Consider the following 19,981-nt stretch of genomic DNA (forward strand, 5'->3'; position numbering starts at 1 on the left):
GCTTGGAGTGGCATGTATGAAAAATTTCTCTATTATTGCATATTACAGAATTGAAGAAACTAAAATCACACCTTAAAGACATAAGGCTCACTCCTTATTTCCACGATGAATTAATTATAAATGATGCTGCACACATCAAGCATGAATCCACGCATCCACAAGCCCCGCCAACGTCGCCTCAGATTCTCCACCCTCGAGCAGAGCCTCTTTCGCCCGCCGCATCACCGCTAGAGTCCGTTCCCGGAGCACCCTCCCGCCTTCCGAATCCATCATCCACCTCACCTTCTTGGCAACCTCCTCGGCCTCCACCACCTCCTTGTCATACCCTTTCATTGTGACGGCCAGCTCCATCTCCTTCTCGAGGAACACCGCATTCAGCCTCTGCTCCGCGTATAACGGCCACGCCACCATTGGCACGCCAACCATGATAGACTCGAGCACAGAGTTCCACCCGCAGTGCGTCACGAAGCAACCCACGGCATGGTGTGCTAGCACGTCACCCTGTGGTGCCCATGACTTCACGACGAGGCCCCTGCCCTTGGTTCGGTCGAGGAAGCCTTGTGGAAGCAGCATATCCAGGTCCGGCTCTGTCGTCGTCGTCGTCGTGTCGTCGCCGCCTGGCGGGCTACGGACGACCCAGAGGAACCTCTGTCCACTGGCCTCCAGTCCAGTGGCCACCTCCATTGTCTGCCTGGCGCTGAACCGGCCTAGACTGCCAAAGCACAGGAACACCACGCTGGCCTTGGGCTGTGCGTCCAGCCACGCGAGGCACTCGTGGCCGCGCTTCACGCCCACCTCCTCCGACTTGATCAGTGGCCCGATGCAGTAGACCGGTGGCGTCGAGAGGCCGGCTGGGGCGGAGAGCCCGGCGAGGATGGTGTCCATGGCGCGGGGCTCCAGCGAGCGGAAGGTGTTGACGATGATGCCCTGTGATCGGAACAGGTTGAGGCTCACGTTTAGTAACGCATTGTAGGTCGCGCCGTCGCGATCCATGAGCGGCTGGATGGAGTGCGTCGCCGGGAAGGAGGTGATCCCTGGGACGTGCACGAGTTCTTGGCCCATTTCCCGGAAGCTCCTCGTGCTTTTACCATGCAGAACCCGGAGGTGGAGAAAGAAAGCCAGGATCTGGGCGCCGGAGGTGTTGAAGAAGTAGGCGGGTATGCCGAGCTCCTTGGCCACGTCCATGGCGGCGCTGCAGAAGAGGTCCAACACGAGGACCTCCGGGGAGGCGCCGGCGAGGAAGTCGTGTAGGTGCGGGTTGGAGAGGCGGGCGACCGCTAAGGCTGGCATCATGGAGTGGTCGGAGTCGAGGAGCTTGACCTTGGGTAGACGGTGGAAAGTGATGGAGGGGTTGGCCGCGGAGACGCCGGCGAGGAAGGGGCCCGTGGCGCCGGTGTCGTACGGCGGGTCCATGAGGACGACCGTGACGGATAGTCCGCGAGCAGCGAAGAGCTTGGCGAGCTCGATCATGGAGACGAGATGCCCAATGAGCGGGGACGAGTAGAGCATCACCCGCGGCTTCCGGGCACTGATCGTCATGGTGCCGTCCATGTCGACAAAAAAGAACTTTGGTTCCTGATCCTGATCGGTAGTGTGGCTAGCTTGTGGAGTGTACGTTGGTTTGTGTTTGGAATGTCACGAGGGAGTTGGATGACAAGTGATTGATGAAGATGACCAAGAGGAACCTGACATTTATAGAGGCCCAACATGGATAGCAACCGTGTTTGTACTTGCATCCCTCACTCCAACATGGATGGCAACGAACCTTCTCAGGCGCTTCAACGAACCTTCTAGATGCTCACTTTATGTGTATATGGAGATCATCCGATGAATCGAGTTAGGCACATATATTATGATGCTACAAAAGGGCAACGTCATCAATGACGAACGGAATCAGGCTTTACGCCCGGACGTATCTGCTAACGTCCCATGAGGAGGTCAGTTCAACACTGAAGCCGAATACTAATTATTAGTAATCACCTGCTGCTACCTTTGCTAATTAGTACTCCCTCCGTTCCTAAATATAAGTCTTTCTAAGGGTTTCATTAATGGACTATATACGGATATATATGGACATACTTTAGAGTATAGATTCACTCATTTTGCTCCGTATGTAGACACCCAGTGAAATATCTTAAAAGACTTATATTTAGATACGGAGGGAGTATTAACGTTCCATGAGGAGATCACTTCAACGAATGGAGTAGTGCTGTCCAAGAAAATATTATGGAGTAGCAGCGGGCCGGTGAACGTACGCCATCGCTTGTGTGTTAGCAGCAGTACGTTTTCTATTTAGATGGAAAATAACAGTAGTACTTTTTTTGTTTGTTATGAAAGACCTGTTTTGATCGACAACCATACTTAATCATTTCTCGCAAAAAAAATCAATACTTAATCAAAATTAGCAAAATAGCTTGTGCGTTGTAACATGAGAAAAAATAACACACGCTCTAAACCCAATAACCATGACTCAAGATCACAATAGGTTTATGTCCTTTATTTTAGCGGGGTATCAAATTTGTGTTGCCGTTTATCCTCCTTCTCAACCTTGTCGACGATGGTCTCAGTATTCGCATAAACCAGAACGTGTTTGAATATGGTCAATCTTAAGACGTCTCTTTCTTTCACTTCCTCTGAGAAAGCTGTTATTTTTTGGTGCAAGGTTTTTAGAGGTGTGCATATGTGATTATCGATGTTTTCTTTCCTCTTTATATGTTTTTAGTAGGTGTTTATTTGCAACCCGGATCACCGTCAGTACAAAAGTAAAACAAACCATGGGCTATACATTATAAGATTGCTTACATAATAATATTTAAAAATATTTAACAGGTAAAAATAATATCACATTCCGATCCTACACTTTTTTTGTAACCAAATTTCCTATATAACATAAATATGACCCGCGGGTGAATTATCTGAAAAATCGGTGGGGTTTATAAAAAAATGCTAAAAACAGTTTGGCTGTGACTTAACTGTGTACTGCATGGTAGTTCATAGGAATTGAGCTTTTATTTTTTGCAAAATTATCTGACGAACGAGAGAAGCACTCCGTACTTTACTAATAGGTATAGATAATATTTGTGATATATTCCTTTTTTTTGGGGGGGGGGGGGGGACATCCGATCTATTAATCAACTATTAAAGTAGTACAAATAACACTGTAAGTAAAAAAAATATTCAGATTCATAGACCAACTAGCGAGAACTACAAACACTAGAGCCAGCCGAAGATGTGCCGCTGTCGTGGCCCCTTCCTAATCGGTGACGGACAAACCTTGTTCTAATAGACAGTCGTGCAATCATCGTCCTAGGGCTCATAGGACTAGCACACCAGAAGAGCAACTGCCGCTGGTGAAAAGAAGCGTAGATAGGGAAAAAATCTAACATGTATATCTGTGTTATGTTACAGGAAACTTGTCTTCTAGTTTTTTCTTAATTTTTGAAAATTGATCTTGATATGATTACATTAGGAGGTGTGAAGAGTACAAGCCAATACCACTTTAAATTGGCAGTGACAATAGTTAGTTAGAGGAATATAGGGAAATTAAGGCATCGAAAGTACGATAAGGAATAGCTCAAAGAGAACAGATGAGGAAGAGGCGAAGAAACGAGATGCAATAAGTAAATATAAATGAAATGTTAACTATTAAAAAGTCATTTTGGCATAAGAAATAGGCCACATGTAAGCCAAGTTACATTTTATAGGCACTGGGCTTATATTTCACATACTTTTAAAAATAAACTAATTCCCTAAACTTAGCTGAGAACCTTATGGCACCCACTCGGCTTGTAGTCTGCTCTGTCGCTTGTAGCCTGCTCTGATGGCCACATAGCAGGGAAATCTGTCGAGACTTCGACTGTAAGCCAAGAGCTTATTTCAATATGCCGAATGGTTTTTATAAGCCGGTTAATCTAGACGTGAGCTGTGCGTCATAACTAATCTAAACAGTTAATTATGTAAATCATAGTTAGGTTTGTAATCTTACCATCGATCTAGTTCCTTTTAATTATCAGTGTACCCGCGTAATCTTTTCAATGTACATTGTATATTGTGTTTCACTAGTAATTGCATAGCTTCCTTAATTAAGCATATTTTTATTTTTTCATCCTGAATTACTTGTCGTACAAATGAATGTACTTCCGCGGCAAGTAAATCGAGACGGAAAGAGTAATACTACTTAAGTACGTTTCAATTAGTAATAATTCCATACTAAACATGTAAAATATTTCCATGTATAATTTCACAACGGGATATTCCGGATATTAACAATTCCAAGTAATTTGAATATATGTCCGTGACACATAACCCCAACATCTCCCATTTCTCCAAAACTATCATTCAAATATCCGTGATCCGTGTTGCCCAGGTCAGGTGGAGATTGTTTTTGAACTTGCATGCATCCGTCAGTACCGAAACTTCCTAGGTTCTACTCTACAGCTTCATGGTGGCAGACAGAAAGGACCTCGATGCTCACTTTTATTTGTATATTGTAGGCTGATATATGGTGATCATCCGATGAAGGCACGTTATGCTACAAAGGGCGACGTCATCAATGACGAGCGGAACCAGACTTTACGTCCCGGGCGTATGTGCTAACGTCCCATGAGGAGATCAGTTCAACATAGAAATCAATCCTTGCTTATTAATCTAAGTATACTCTATACTACCGTTTAAAAAAAAAAAGTATACTCCTACTACATTTCCAGATTTTTTTTCAAAACTATTACTATTTTATAATAAATTCGAAAAGCATATGTGTTTTTTTAAAAATGTCAAAACTAGCACCCCATCAGCCATTGATGGGCCGACGGGGGATCTGTCGGCCTGTGGGAGGTCGAAGTGGGCCTGTCGGCTGCGGTTGGCCGAAGAGGCCCCGTCGGCCTCCAGGAGGCCGAAGAGTGTCAGGGGCACAAAACGTGATTAAGATGGTCTCAAATGAAAATGTTATCCACATGAAAAATCTTCGTCTAGTCGAAACAGTTGATTTTGATACAAAAATCATCTTAATCCGAGGTCGTATGCGACCTGTAGAGCCAAAACAAGATCAAGGACATAAGCTATAGAGTTACTTCGGACAGACCGAATGGATGTCAGAAAATTTGTCACGGGGCACCCGATGCATTCGGTGAAACCGTGTGGAATACAGAAGAGTACACAAGTTTGGTCGCGTTCACTCGATGAGACCGAGTGAACGTGACCAAACTCTCCGAATGACTGCATAAATCTTGTTAACCCCATTTTAAAATATGCTTCCACCATACATAAATTATGTTGAGATTACATAAATATGATGCATCCAATTTTCATGATTCATTTGTATCATAATTTTGCTTCTTTACGGTGCACAACTTGCTTCATACGCATCATAGTTATGCTTCTTCATTTCATATGGTTTACTTTAAGTGCTTCACACTGGTGCTTCTACATTGTGTTGAGTTTGCTTCATTGCATGCTTAATATTGTTTCTTAGGCATCATCTTTGTATTCAAATCAAACTAATCATGCTTCCTAAACTTCTCCAAGGCTAGCAAGAGTGGAAAATCATGCTTTCCCGACGGTGGGCATGTCAGGGTCATCGATGGTGGGCATGGAGTGTAACATGAGATCGAGCATCTCGAGTGCCCAATGTTTTGTCATCATTTTGAAAGCAAACTAGCAATACAAACACTAGGTTGTTCAAGTTCAAGGGCATCGTTCCCTCGTTGGTGACAGTGTCGCTGCTCTCTACGGGGCTCTTGGGGCTCACAATGTAGGCACCAACAAACATGTAACTATAAATTATTGTTTCTCACATATGTTAGGGCAATGAACTTTTGCTTGAGCCGCCGCTAGAGTATATTTCAACCAACATTAAAGTATGCTTCAAACAATGTTGTGTTGCTTATCTTGGTAAATTGTACTGACATTTTGATTCTTTTGTAGAATTTTATGTTTTGACCTATGTTGGTGTGTGCTTCATTGCATCTCTTTTCATGGATGCTTTCATTGTACATACATTTTTTTGCACTCTTTCTAGACGTGCTTGTTAGTTTCTCATATATCAGGATGATGTTATTATGAATACAAGTGGTGGCTAAATTGTTGATGATGGACTGGACAAGACACAAAAGTGAAACATACTATCGTAATATCATTTTTGTTGTTTTTGCCTACAGAGTTGTAAATTATTGTTCACATCGGCTGAAATTACTACACCGTCGTTATGGTTAGGACACGGCTGCTGCCGTACCTTGTCTTCAACTGCAACATTTTTGGCATTGCCAAGTTAATGTATCATCTTCTTTATGCAGCAATCAACTGCTTACCAAGACCAAACCTTTTCCTTTCAGGTAAATCTTACTGTTAACCTCATTTTTCTCTTATATCAAAACGACTTTATTGATCAACTAAACATAGTACTACATCGGATTGTTGTGTAACTCTAGTGTGCATACCTCCTTGGGTGTTCCAAGGCACTGAACATGACCAAACTTGTATATTCTTTTGTATTCCACACGGTCTCACCGAGTGCATCGGGTGTCCCGTGACAAATTTTCTGACATCCATTCGGTCTGCCTGAAGTAACTCTACATCTTCTATCACTGATCTTGTTTTGGCTCTACAGGTCGCATACGACCTCGGATTAAGACGATTTTTATATCAAAATCAACAGTTTCGATGAGACAAAGATTTTTCATGTTGATAACTTTTTTATTTGAGGCCATCTTAATCATGTTTTGTGCCCCTGACACTCTTCGGCCTCCTAGAGGCCGACGGGCCCTCTTCGGCCACCCGCAGGCCGACAGGCCAAATTCGGCTTCCCACGGGCCGACAGGTCCCCGTCGGCCCATCAGAGGCTGACGGGATGCTAATTTTGACATTTTTAAAAAAACACATATGCTTTTCAAATTTATTATAAAATACGTAGTAGTTTAAAAAAAATCACATTTCCACATTAACTATAATAATAGTAGTATGGAGTTCTGCTCGTATCAAATAAATGAAGTAAAATAGGGAGTAGTACTTACTGTCCAAGAAAAGATCATGGAGTAGTGAAAAGCCCCGTGCTCATATGGTTGCGACGTCTATCTCAAAGAAACGAAAAGAAAGATGGTTAACATATGTCATTTGTTTGTTAGAAGTAGTTCCTCTTTTTAGGAATTTAGCTATTCACCCGGGTGCAGGGTGGATTTGCAGCTGAAAGCAGCAATTCCGCTAGACTATCTAAAGTTCGTTATATTATGTTCTGAATTTAAATATAAAGAGAAAGACCAACTTCTCACAAACGAGCGGAGCGAGGCCCGTCGTCGATAGGACTCATGTGTTATATATACCTCTTGTAAGAGCATCTCTAGCAGACCCTCGTATAAGTGGTCAAACCCGTAAAAAAATGGGTTTTACAGTTTTGTCGTAAAAAATGTGCAGAACAGAAACCGTAAAAGTGATCCAACCCATAAATTTTTTAAGGGGCAGGGAAAAGCCACATCCGAAGCCCTTATTTTTAAAGATTGGAAGGCCGATTTTAGGGGGGAGGGGGGGGGGCGTATACCGGTCAAACCTTGTCGTAGCCAACACGTCATGGCGGAGTTTGCCCGAATCCGTCCTAAACTCATCGGAAAAGGCCGTTGGACGCCGCAATCGATCGCCGCCGGTTTGAATTGGACGAGCTCGACCTTACCATGGCCTCCCATGACATTAGCCTGGCCGTCGGAATCCTCCCAGTGCGGCAGGCAAAGGGGCACGGCTCGGCTGGCAACAGAGCAAGGTGCTGACGACGGAGGCGACGGGGCATGGCCGGCGTGGTGACGGGCCGCGGCCGACGGGGACAGGCCGTGGCCGACGGGCGACAGGGCGCATTCGACGGGGATGGATGCAGCCGACGTGGTCGGCATGGCCGGCTGGATGAAGGGGCGGTGGCCGCCGGACCGGAGGAAGGAGCTCTTTATCGAGGGATTTACAGTTTCTGTTCGGGGTAGCTAAAATGGACCCTTAAAATTTCCTTTTTTTTACCCGTATCCTAGTTTTACAGTTTGGGCTTTTACAGGGTCTGCTAGAGATGCTCTAAGTCGCCACACGGGATAGGTTGGTCAGTTGTGAATCCCGGCGTTTGTAACCTCTCTTGATATAGTGAAGTTTGAATGGCTAGCGCCCGTGGTTTTCCCCTTCGTGTTGAAAGGGTTTTCCACGTTAAAATCTTGTTCTCCCTGCCTGATTTCATTCTTCATTGTGTTCGATTGTGTGTCTTACCTCTAGCAAAATTAATCATCCAGCTAGGTTATTTGGGATAGTCCCTTGATCGGATGATCACCATATATATTAGCAGGTCGTTGCCATGTAGCTGGAGTTTCTCCCTCTACTTATTCTCCTGCTTGTGGTTTTGTTTTGCTTTAACAGACTTTGTATTTCCATTAAGCTAAAAGGGATGACCTGGTTGGATTTTTTTGGAAGAGTCCCTTTATATTATATATGTCAAACTAAGTGCTGATGTGGTGCATCCTATAATAGATAAGATCTTGAAAGTAATTTCTAGTTGGAGACATTTCTTTCAATACAATACAAATACAGATGCTCATACATACGCACATACACTCGCCTCTATAAAGACATTCATACTCGGCCGGAATGTCCCTTCTCACTGAACGCACACCATCTAAGGTCTAGGATAAATACATGAAAATGCGAGCATCAGTGTCAAGTATAGCACTTGAACCCTGGTGGGCTTGGTGTGCCATTGTCCTATTAACCATCTAACCACAGGTTGGTTGATACGTCTTCATCATTTCTATAATTTTTGATTGTTTTATGTCCATATTCTACAACTTTTAAACAATTTTGGTAATATTTTATATTAATTTTGGGACTAACTTACCTATCCAGTGTCGAGTGCTAGTTCCTGTTTTTTGTGTATTTTTTGTTTTGCGGAATATCCATATCAAACAAAGTCCAAACATGATAAAAATTACGGAGATTAATATATGTGAATTTTGGGGAGCAGAATCAAGGCAACATATATAATTACCCGATGGCCCCCACCATGCAACAGGGCGTGGCCAGGGTGGTTGGACGCACCCCCTTAAGTCGGTTGGGGCCCTACTTTCGCGCAAGAAAGATAATTTTCCGATAAAAATCCCCTCAAAATTTCAGCCTGATCGGAGTTACAGATATCTGAATATTTAAGAAACGATGAAAGGCCAGAAAACAGAAGCGAAAATAGGAGAGAAACAAAGAGAGTGATCCAATCTCGAAGCGGCTGCTGGTTGTTCAAATGCTTAGAGATTAGCCACCAAAAATACTCATGAAAATCTCCCACAAATATTTTGTCCAAACCTCAAAGTCAAATTTGGTGCCACCAAAATTTTTCCGAATCGGCCCTACCGAGTTTTACCCTAGACAAAAACTATGCCAAACACAGTCATTTCGGTACCACCAGGTTTGGTTTCTGTATGACAGAAAAAAAACAGTGACCAACTCTCTGGTTAGCCATTTGCTAAAATCAAAATTTCTGAGTTTTGCAAATCGATGCCACCGAGTCTGGTAACTACCCAGTCAAGCCAAAATCGGACCCTTCCAGATTCATATATTAGTCTCACCGAAAAGCCTAAAGTTGTCACATTACTAGTGCGGTGCAACCGAGTTTTTTACTTCGGTTTCATCGAGTTGGGCAATAATGTTGTAATGGTTGGATTTTTGAAGATGACTATATATACCAATCCACCAACCTCTTATTTGTAGAGGATGCACTCACAACGAACCAACATTTGCCCCATTCATTTTTTTGAGAGAAAGTCACCTACTCATGTGTTGAGATCAGGATATTCCATTCCTACCATATGAATCTTGATTTTTAGCCCCCAAGTTGCTTTTCACCCAATCAATTTCTTCTACCCAAACCAAATATGTGAGAGGGTGATTGAGTGTTGAGGAGACTATCTTTTAAAACACAAGAGTAGAGAGTTTATTATACTACCACATCTATTACTTTTAAAAGAGTGGTGTCTCCTAGATTGGTTATGGTCATGTGCAGTTGAATTAAGATGTTTGTAAGGGCAAAGAGATCCCCTACTTCGTGAGATCTACTTTGAGTGAGACTAGTCCTTCATGAACGTAATTTGCATGTGTAGGATGTGCTTAACTTGCTATAATTACTAAAATCTGCCAACAACTAAAATTGGAAAAATGTAAGGTTTTAATTTTGTCAAGTAGTCTATTCACCCCCTCTAGATATCCCTTCTAGTAATCCCATAAAAGGCCGGTTTTTATAGATTAATATAGACCATTTTATTTTTGTGTTTGGATGGCCCGTATTTGAAAATACTATTGCAACTTTTCGGTAGTAGTATATTTTATTATCATGGACAGTTTTGATAGTGTTGTGACCAAGACGGAATTAACTCCCATAATAATAGCACCAGAGATTAATTGTTGTGATAATTGCCTCCTACATGCATGCTGTGTCAAAGGGCACCTCCCACGTTCTAGTTTGGTTATGCATTGGCTATCGCATGCACTCGCACGAGCATGCCTTGCCGCATGCGTTGGCCCTTCGTACCGGTGTATAAGCCATCTTTCAATGCAAAGATGTTTAGCTGTTCGTAAGGCTGGTTATAATGGAGAGTATCATATACTGGTATCATGCATATGATACTACTCCCTCCGTTACGGTTTAGAAGACACAGTTAAACTTGCGTGCGTTTTCAAAATAGACAAGGTTTAAGGCACAAAAGCAATTATTCCTATTAATTACTACTAGTACTCATGCATGCGCCCTCTCAATTTGCTGTTCACGCATTAGTACTAGTATTTTTTCAGTTGATTAGGCGCATTACCATTTACACCTGCTACATCTCACAACCAATCGGTGACTACCTTGGTCCAGAGATTTTGCATGCGTGCCTTCTAAACCGTGACGGAGGGAGTAGTGTATAATACTACATCCGTAATGCATAGTATCATATGTTAGTATCATAGACTAGGTCATTTATTGTCATGCATGACACATAGTAGCACAACATTTAATATGATACGGTATCATGATATGATACTCAACCTTAAGATAAAAATTGTCTAGTTGACATGCATGATACTATCTATGGTACTACCATTACGACCATCCTAATGTATTGATGCTTAACTTGTTGTTGGTAAGCGTCCTTCATTTAACGATTTTGGAACTAAAGTTGTTCATGCATTGATGAGCTTCTTTCATTTAAGTGTTTTGCCTAGGTTCACGCGCTTAGTATTGTATCTTTTCGGAGTCACCACACTCATCTCTCTCCTATTAATTAACTTGTTGTAAGATCGAAAGTATGTTTAGAGGGGGGGTGAGTAGACTATTTGACAAGATAAAAACTTAGTCTTTTCCCAATTTTAGTTGTGTGTCAGTTTTAGCAATTATGACTAGTCAAGTACACTCTACATATGCACATCTAAGAGTATAGCATAGGAAAGTAAGACATGCAAATGTAAAGTAGAGGGTAAGGTAGGGGGATCAAACACAAATGTTGACACGTCAATTTTTGGCATGGTTTCGATAAATGACGCTATCTAGGAGTGGGCACTATAAAATCGAAAACCAAAAAACCAAACCGAACCGAACCGTATTAACAGATTTGTCGGTTCATTTGGTGGTTTGATTTTTGGTTCGGTGGGAAATTTTAAGGTTGTTCGGTGTTCTGTTTTTGTTCTATTTTTGTTGCCCGGAAACCGAATAGACCGAACAAACCGATATGTGGGATACCCCACATAATACATTGTTTCCGAAAGTGCAACAGTATGGAGGCATCACATATTTCTCCGCACATAATACATTTCACGTTTCATGTGCTTTTTCTACTTAATTATGGTTACTAATTTGCTTGAACGAATAAACCATAGAATGATATTAAGGTTGCTAGAACTTGTGATTATCTTTTTGCACATTATACAATCCAAATCAGTGCTCTCGAGTCATTACACTTATACTAACAAATGCATGAATTTTGGTTTTTCGATTAACCGAATAAACCGATCCGATATATTATGGTTAATATGGTTCAGTTTTAAATTTTGAATGATTATTTCGGTTTCTATTCCTCCAAAATTGAAATTATATAGAACCGAATAAACCGAACCGTATTAACCATATAAACCGAACGCCCAGCCCTAACGCTATCGTACGTCCATGTTAGTAGAGATTTCAACCCAAGAAGGGTAACGGCTGCGAGAGTCCACGGAGGTCTCCAACCACAAGGGATTCACGAAGAAGCGGCCTTGTCTATTCCACCACATCTTCCGTCCACACAGAACTAGCGTCACTCATGGTAGATCTTCACGAAGTAGGCGATCTCCTTGTTGTTACAAATATCTTGGTTCAACTCCACAACACAAAGTAGGAGGCTTCCAAGCGCCACCTAACCAATCTAGGAGGCACCACCCTTCAAAAGGTAATGCATGTGGTAGAACGATGAACTCCTTGCTCTTTTGCTTCTAAAGATAGTCTCCTCAACACTCAATCACTCTCTCTCTCAGATTTGGCAGGGGTAGGAGAGATTGTTCTTGTAGAAAGCAACTTCGGGAGGCTATAAATCAAGATTCAAATGGTTAGAATGGAATCTCTTGATCTTAACACATGAGTAGGTGGCTCTCTCTCAGAAAAATGAATCTGGCAAGTGTAAGTGTGTTATGAGTGCTTCCTCTATGAATGAGACGTAGGTGGAGGGGTATATATAGGCATCCCCAAAATCCAACCGTTACAACATTATTGCGCAACTCGGTGACACCAAAAAGAATCTCGATGGTACCGAGTTGCACTAAATTTGGCAACTTTTGAATTCTCGGTGAGATCGATATAGGAATCTCGGTGGTACCGATACAATGACCTAGACCGGTTTCCAAATCTTGGTGAGACCGATTTCAAACTCGGAAATTCCGATTCTTGATATCTTCTCAACAGAAAGTTGGTCACGGAATCTTGGTGGCATCGATGTGAAAATTGGTAGTACCGAGATGATAGGGTTTGGCATAGGATCTGTCAAGTGTAAAATTGGTAGGGCCAAGTGGAAATTGTTGGTGGCATCGATTTTGCTAGTTTGACTTTGGGAAGAGATATTTTATGGGAAAATGGCTAAGTATTTTTTGTGGCTATCTCTAAGAACTTGAGAAACCAATTCATCATAATACCTCACCCTCCTTTTAACAGTATTGGCTTTCCTATGGATTCAAAATGATTTCTCACAAATATAAAATATAGAGTCTCCTTTCTTGAAGCTTGAGCCAATCGTATTCCTTTCCTAGCATCAAGGGGCTTGTCCTCGCAATCCTATAGCCAAGGCATCTTTGAACTTTTTTGAAATATATACTTGAATAAACTCATTAGTCCAATGATGCATATGTTGTGATTAATTACCAAAACCACCTTATGAAGCAATTATGCTTTCACTTGCCACGTCAGATTCTTTGCCTACATGACAACCTTAGCACATGTACAAGGTGGAGTATGTATTGGGAGGGGTCCAAGTCATCTTAGGTTGTGCACCCCGACCAAGACAAAAAAAAGAGACAAATTATTAATTTTTTAATTAAAATCATTACATGTAATAAATTTACCACTGCATGCCTTGCTAGTTAGTCTCAAATTATTAAAAACATACACGGCCAATATCTTTTATTGATTGATTTTTTTATTCATGTAAAATAAATGAAAAATGAGGTGAGGGTTAATGTATCACACTTAAATGTTTTAAAGTTATTTGTTTTTTTAAGATGAATATGCACGGGGCGGTGGGACTATAACTAATGAGAAACGACTTGAGGAGGAACTGATCTCGGGCGCCGTTTAAGGCCTTGTTCGTTTGACAGTGATTTAGAAGGGGTTTGACAGGGATTGAGGTGGATATAACCCCTACAAGTCAAATTCCACCCCAATCCCCTCCAATCATCTTCAAAAGAGGTGGAACCGAACAAGGCCTAAAGAGATCATGCAATGGATAAAGGGCCAACGGGCAGAGCGGAGCGGCTGTGCCTTCAAAGATCTTGGAGCGGCGACCGGAGGACGGGAGATAGAGCGGCCACCGGACTGCTTGGGCGGCCGATGAATTGTATGAAGAGCAAACCTACGAACTAAGATGAAAGGCAATTCATTTGTTCGCAGATCTGATTACTTGCGTTATTAATCATGACAATTAATTTTAAGAAAAGACAAATCTACCCTAACAGCCAATTACCAAAATGCCGTAGGAAGAACAAAATTAGGCATCAATAATTGACCATCGTATCAGTTATATGCTACCCACTATTTCCGGTAGTACAATGCATCGTAAGGCCCTTCCGAGTGCTCCATGATGAACATGTACTAAGCATGTCACATAAGCAAAAAAATGACATGAGATAGCAATTAAGGAGGAAAGAGAACACTTTGATGACCCCAGAAAGAACCAATGCCATACACGTGAACCTAGACAAACCACTTAAATAAAAGAAGATGACCAATGCATGAGAGAGTTTAGGTGCTAAATCAACAAGTTAAGCATCTATGCATTGAAAAGTTGAGTTGCTAAGCTATTTAATGCTCTTAACACCACATCTTAAGGCTGCTCATAGTGGAGAGTAACATATAGTAGTATCATGCATATGTTATTATTGTATGATACTACCTTCAGGCTGCCCGTAATGGAAGTATCGTAGGTAGTATCATGCATGCCAACTAAGCAATTTTGATGAGGTGGCATAGAATTAAATGAGGAAAAAGAGGGTTGAGTATCATATTATGATACCGTATCATATTAAATGGTGTGCTACTATGTGTCTTGCATGTCAATAAATAACCTACCCTATGATACTAACATATAATACTACTCCCTCCGTCACGGTTTAGAAGGCACAGTTAAACTTGCGTGCGTTTCCAAAATAGACAAGGTTTAAGACACGAAAGCAATTATTCCTATTAATTAGTACTAGTAGTACTCATGCATGCGCCCTCCTAATTTGCTGCTCACGCATTAGTACTAGTATTTTCTCAGTTGATTAGGCGCATTACCATTGACACATGCTACATCCCACAACCAATCGGTGACTACCTTGGTCCCAGAGATTTTCCATGCGTGCCTTTCAAACCGTGACGGAGGGAGTATGCATTACGGATGTGGTATCATACACTAGTATCATATGCATGATACTAATATATGATACTACCCATTACAACCAGCCTCATAGTGCATACTATCAGTATCATAGATGATCTCATTTATTGACATGCATGACACATAATAGCATAGCATTTAACATGATACTGTATCTACCTATGTTACTCTAACCCTCTCTCTCTTCTTTAATTACTTGCCACATCATCATGTTTGCTAGTCCCAAGACTATGTTACTAGCTATGATATCCCCACTATGATCAGCCTAACACCTTTGCATTGGAAGGAGCCTAAAAAAAAAATCTCTTTGCATGACCGTAACCTTCAATTCAATATTTTCCCTTGCCAGTTGCCACGGCAGATCGAATGCGGTTGCGCTGTCCACCACCGGTGCCAACTCTGCAAAGTTCGTTCGCTAGCTTTATTGACCGAAAGCAGCACGGAGCCACCGCTTTGCCTTTAATTTTCTGTGCTTAATTCGATTCAGCCATTACCTTCTAACCACCAGCAAATGCATGCATGCATGCATGCCCGGTAATCAAAAGAAACCATTATTGCTGAGCGCTAGATCTCCTCCGGCGTGCCTATATATATATCGCCATGGAGGCGGAGATCGATCATCCAGTCCATGTACCACGCGACATCACATGCATATATAACAACGTAGACGCCAGAAGAGTTCAGCACCCAAAACTGATTGTGTCGCTGATTAAACTAGGCAGCCCAGCTAGGTCACCTCAATGAACTCGCTGCGGTCGAGGCTCGTGGCTGTCGTTCTGGTCATGGTTGTAGCTGCTGCTGGCGGCCTATCCTTGGCGAGCACGGAAGAAAGGCTAAATCTACTCCGTGGCATGCCGCCCTCCTCGCCGACCTCAGTGGGCACCCTCGGCCTCGAGCTGCCGTGGAGGCGCCGTGTGGTGCGCCGGGGAGAGAAGAGCATGGCCTGGCGGTGGCGCCGCAATCCGCCCTCGGGCCCGAGCAGCCGCGGTCACGCAGCTGTCACCGTCTCGCCGGACGAGGAGGAGAAGAACCAGGGTCCCGTCGAAAACATTGATCCATCAGTGCCATGACCAACGCACGTACGTACTCTCTTTGTTTTAAAATAAGTGACTTAAAAATAACTTAATTTTACATTACGAGTCATCTATTTTGAGACGGGGTGAGTATATGATTATGAAATATGAATATGGTAATAACGCACGTGTGTGTGTGTATATACACACACATATATATATATATATATGATGCATTAAGTTAAGAACTCATGCATGCATTGCATGAGCTGGAGTATGTATACAGTGTATACCGACGGTATCCTTCTATATCTATATCTATCTATTAGCTCTATATATATAAATACTAGATGATGCCCCATACGTTGATGCGAAAACATTGCTAAAATATGGATAGATAGTTGTTATAAAAAATCTAAAGCTAATGAAAAATGACTGTAAACTTAAAAACAATAAAATACAAAGCGTACAAGAAAATAGTGAAAATTATAGTTAAAATGTATTAACAAAATATGGAGGATGACCTCTAATGCAAAAAAAAAACTATTTATGACTAATAATATGCATGAATTGATGATGTGGCACCATTGCATGCATAGAGTAATGCAAAAGATGGTATTTATGTCTTGCATGCATACTTGCTTATGTGTGATGGTTGCATGATTAAAAAAAATAGATAATGTGTTGTAAGGATAAAGAATATATATACTCTATATATGTGTGCACATGCTTGCTACGGTACTTCATCTTTCATGCATGGACAGTGCGTGTGGGCCGACCCAAACTCGCCAACCGCAAGTGGACACCTTCTGACTCTAATATACTCTAAGATGGTATTTGATCATGCATGGATTTATGGTACGTACAGTAGGTTATCAATCCTGCAGCACGTTTGCTTTCTCAAATCAGTCTCCTGATCAGTAGCAGGTTTTGGAGTAGGAGTGGCCTGATCATGTCATTGCCGGTATATTAAGCATCTTCCTGACTTGTAAATTCGGACCCTTAAACATCCGCAGACGCGTTCGATCAACGACCGAACGTGTTACATATTTATTCGTCCGCGCAACCACACTTTTCATCTTCTTTATCACATGTCCAGTTACTTGCACATGATTAATGAGGAGGAAGATAGAGAAGAAAAAAAAGATGTTCTGTGATGGGGTCGCGTTCTATGTGGCAGACTTATCAGACGCGTTCGGACACGTTCGCGAGCCCTCATATCCTCCGCATATTTGAGTTGGATATGAGGATTAGCGGACAATTCGAACATATAAGGCCTTGTTCGGTTAGCCCCATCCCCGCTGGGATTGGGTGCAAACCCCGCCGATCCACGTGGGTTTCGTCCCGGCCGGGGCCAAATCCCGGTCTCGCTGCTGACAGCCTTCGGTTAGACCCTCTCTGAACCAAATCCCTACCAAACTACGTGGAAATCACAGGGAAACCACCCACGCGTCCCACCTCGTGGAAGCAAACCCTCCCACGAAACGTTATGTGTGCTCTCTCTCTCTCCGCCCCGATCCTCTCGAGGGAGTCTCTCCCTCCCTCGATTCAGCGACGAGGCGCCGGGGACGCTACCGGAGCAGATGGGCGTGCATCCTCCTTCCCCTTCCTCCTCCCTTTTCAACTGTCAACTCAACAACCAAGTGAAGCGGCACGAGCTCGACGGTGACCCAGAACAGCCATGGAGCCTGGCCGGTCTAATCTCCCCCGCCACCTCACGCCGGAGAAGAGGAGGCAGCCGACGACGAGACCTTCAGATTGGTTCTCTCTTTCTCTGTGTGTGTGCTTGCTCTCCTGCCTACTGTCTTTTCTCTCTCTACCTACAATAAGGCGTTGGTGATGCCGGCCTAGACTCATGTTGTTAATTAATACTCCCGTAGAGGATTAACCGAATGCAATATGGATTGCATAGTGACATGTATTTAGGCCGCGAGCGGATTTGGTGTAGGGTGGGGAATCATCCAATATTCTAGAGTATTAAATCCACTAGAGGATTCCATACTCTGCAACCGAACAAGGCCTAAGTATGATATAAGGGGTCCGGTTGGGTCTTTTTTTTCCTTCTCTCTTGTCCGATCACTGACCGGACGCGTCTGCGGACGTATAAAGGTTCATTTGAGGGATCCGGCTATAGATACCTTTGCATTATCATCGAAGTGCTTGTCACTACTTGTTCCCCCACCATGCGGAACAAGCTATTCGACAACGCCGCCGGCCTCCAAGCAAGCCCGCTGGAGGATATGCACGGCAAATGTTAAATTTATCTCGAAAGGTCAAGCATGTTTTTAGACAGTTCTAACACACAAAACCCTTTTTAGGATGTAATTAAGACACAAAACATTAATGGTGGGTTCTCTACAAAACCTTTATTAGTACCCCCTCCGCTTCCTAAATGTAAGACTTTTTGTAAATTTTATTAAAGACTACATACGAAAGAAAATAAGCGAATCAATACTTTAAAATATATTTATATACATATGTATGTAGTTCATGTTAAAATCTTTGAAATGACTTATATTTAAAAATAAAAGAAGTACATGAAAGTATAAGGAAAACATTTACGTTTGACATATCATCCAAACGCTGGACCTGACGCGCGCCATCGTTGGATGGTAACAAATTGGATGGCCCTCGCGCAATTCTTTCTTTTGGCCAATCTTATCCTTTGTATTTCTCTTGTCTCCTTCTCAATCTTATCCTCTATAAAATCACTAATTAAAAAGTATTTCTTTTAAGAATCACTCTAACTTTTCCAGGTTGTGACAATTGATGAATTGCATGTGTACTACTTGTCGTAACCTATGAGTTTTTCCTTTTTTTTCGTAGATCCATATTTTCGAAACATTTTATCTCCTAAACCGTGTGTCCAAATATCGAATCATTTTCATCGTTGGGTTTTCTCGTGTCGAGATCTGTAAAACTAGATCCCATGCTGATAGGTTTGACGAAATTGTTTTACGAAAAAACCGTTCTTTCTTGAAAAAAAACGTGTTCTTTTCCTTTTCGAGAGGCACGACCGTGCCTATCGCAAATCAAAAACCGTGCCTCTCGTGAAAAAATAACCAAAAATCACGATTTTATTTCTTTCTCACACGCACGGTCGTGCCTCTCGCGAAGGAAAAAACCGTGCCTCTCACAAAAAGGAAACAACTAGAAAACAAGTTTTTTTTTACTTTTCGAGAGGCACGGTCGTGCATCCCGCGAGGGCGAGTAAATAGCATAAAACTACTATAATTCGCGCTATCATTTCAAGAAACTACTGGATTTTTTTTTCGTCGATACCTACCGAGTGAGGGCCGGTTGTTTCAGAAAACCCGAATAGTTGAGTGCTAATCAGTTGATCGCGATTATGACATGTCGGACCAACACCTAAACGAAGCGTTAGTTTAACCATTAAGTGACATATGGGGCCCACGTGTCAGTGTCTTATCCTCTTATTTGAAAACATTTTACAAAAGCAATCAGGTTCCTACAATTTTTTTAAAAACAATCACATCCCTGCAAACTTTTTGAAAAAAGCAATCGGGTCGTCCCGTCCTACAGATCAAGAAGAGTTGCAACCACATCTCTGCTCACCGGCAAGCAGCCGCGGTGAGGAGCTCGCCGGCCAGCAGACGCGATAAGGAACTCGCCAACTAGCAGAGATAGTCCCGCTTCGCAGCTCTCTTCCCTCTTCCTTGCATCCGCTCGAGATGGGTGGAGCGTCTCAACGTGCTCGGCTGCCATTCTCATCGTCGGCAACCAGCTCCAAAATTTAAAAAACAGTTCCAAAATTTAAAAAAATGTTTCAAAATTCAAAAAAAGTTCCGGATTTGGAAAAATGTTCTGAAATTTGAAAAACTGCTCCGCATTTGAAAAATCTGAACAAATGTT

At 42.5% G+C, this 19,981-nt stretch overlaps 1 protein-coding gene across 1 annotated transcript; it reads right to left on the minus strand.

Annotated features, from left to right (window-relative positions):
• LOC123442609 (UDP-glycosyltransferase 88B1-like) lies at positions 1–1,660 on the minus strand. Its single transcript, XM_045118699.1, has one exon. The coding sequence runs from the start codon at positions 1,549–1,551 to the stop codon at positions 136–138; it is 1,416 nt and encodes a 471-aa protein (XP_044974634.1). The 5' UTR covers positions 1,552–1,660; the 3' UTR covers positions 1–135.
• Between the last annotated feature and the right edge of the window lie 18,321 nt (positions 1,661–19,981).

Source organism: Hordeum vulgare, chromosome 3H (assembly GCF_904849725.1).
Source record: "Hordeum vulgare subsp. vulgare chromosome 3H, MorexV3_pseudomolecules_assembly, whole genome shotgun sequence".
Classification (NCBI taxonomy): domain Eukaryota; kingdom Viridiplantae; phylum Streptophyta; class Magnoliopsida; order Poales; family Poaceae; genus Hordeum; species Hordeum vulgare.

Coding starts and splice junctions, on each gene's coding strand:
- LOC123442609 (XM_045118699.1), bottom strand. CDS start 1,551: ATGGACGGCACCATGACGATCAGTGCCCGGAAGCCGCGGGTGATGCTC.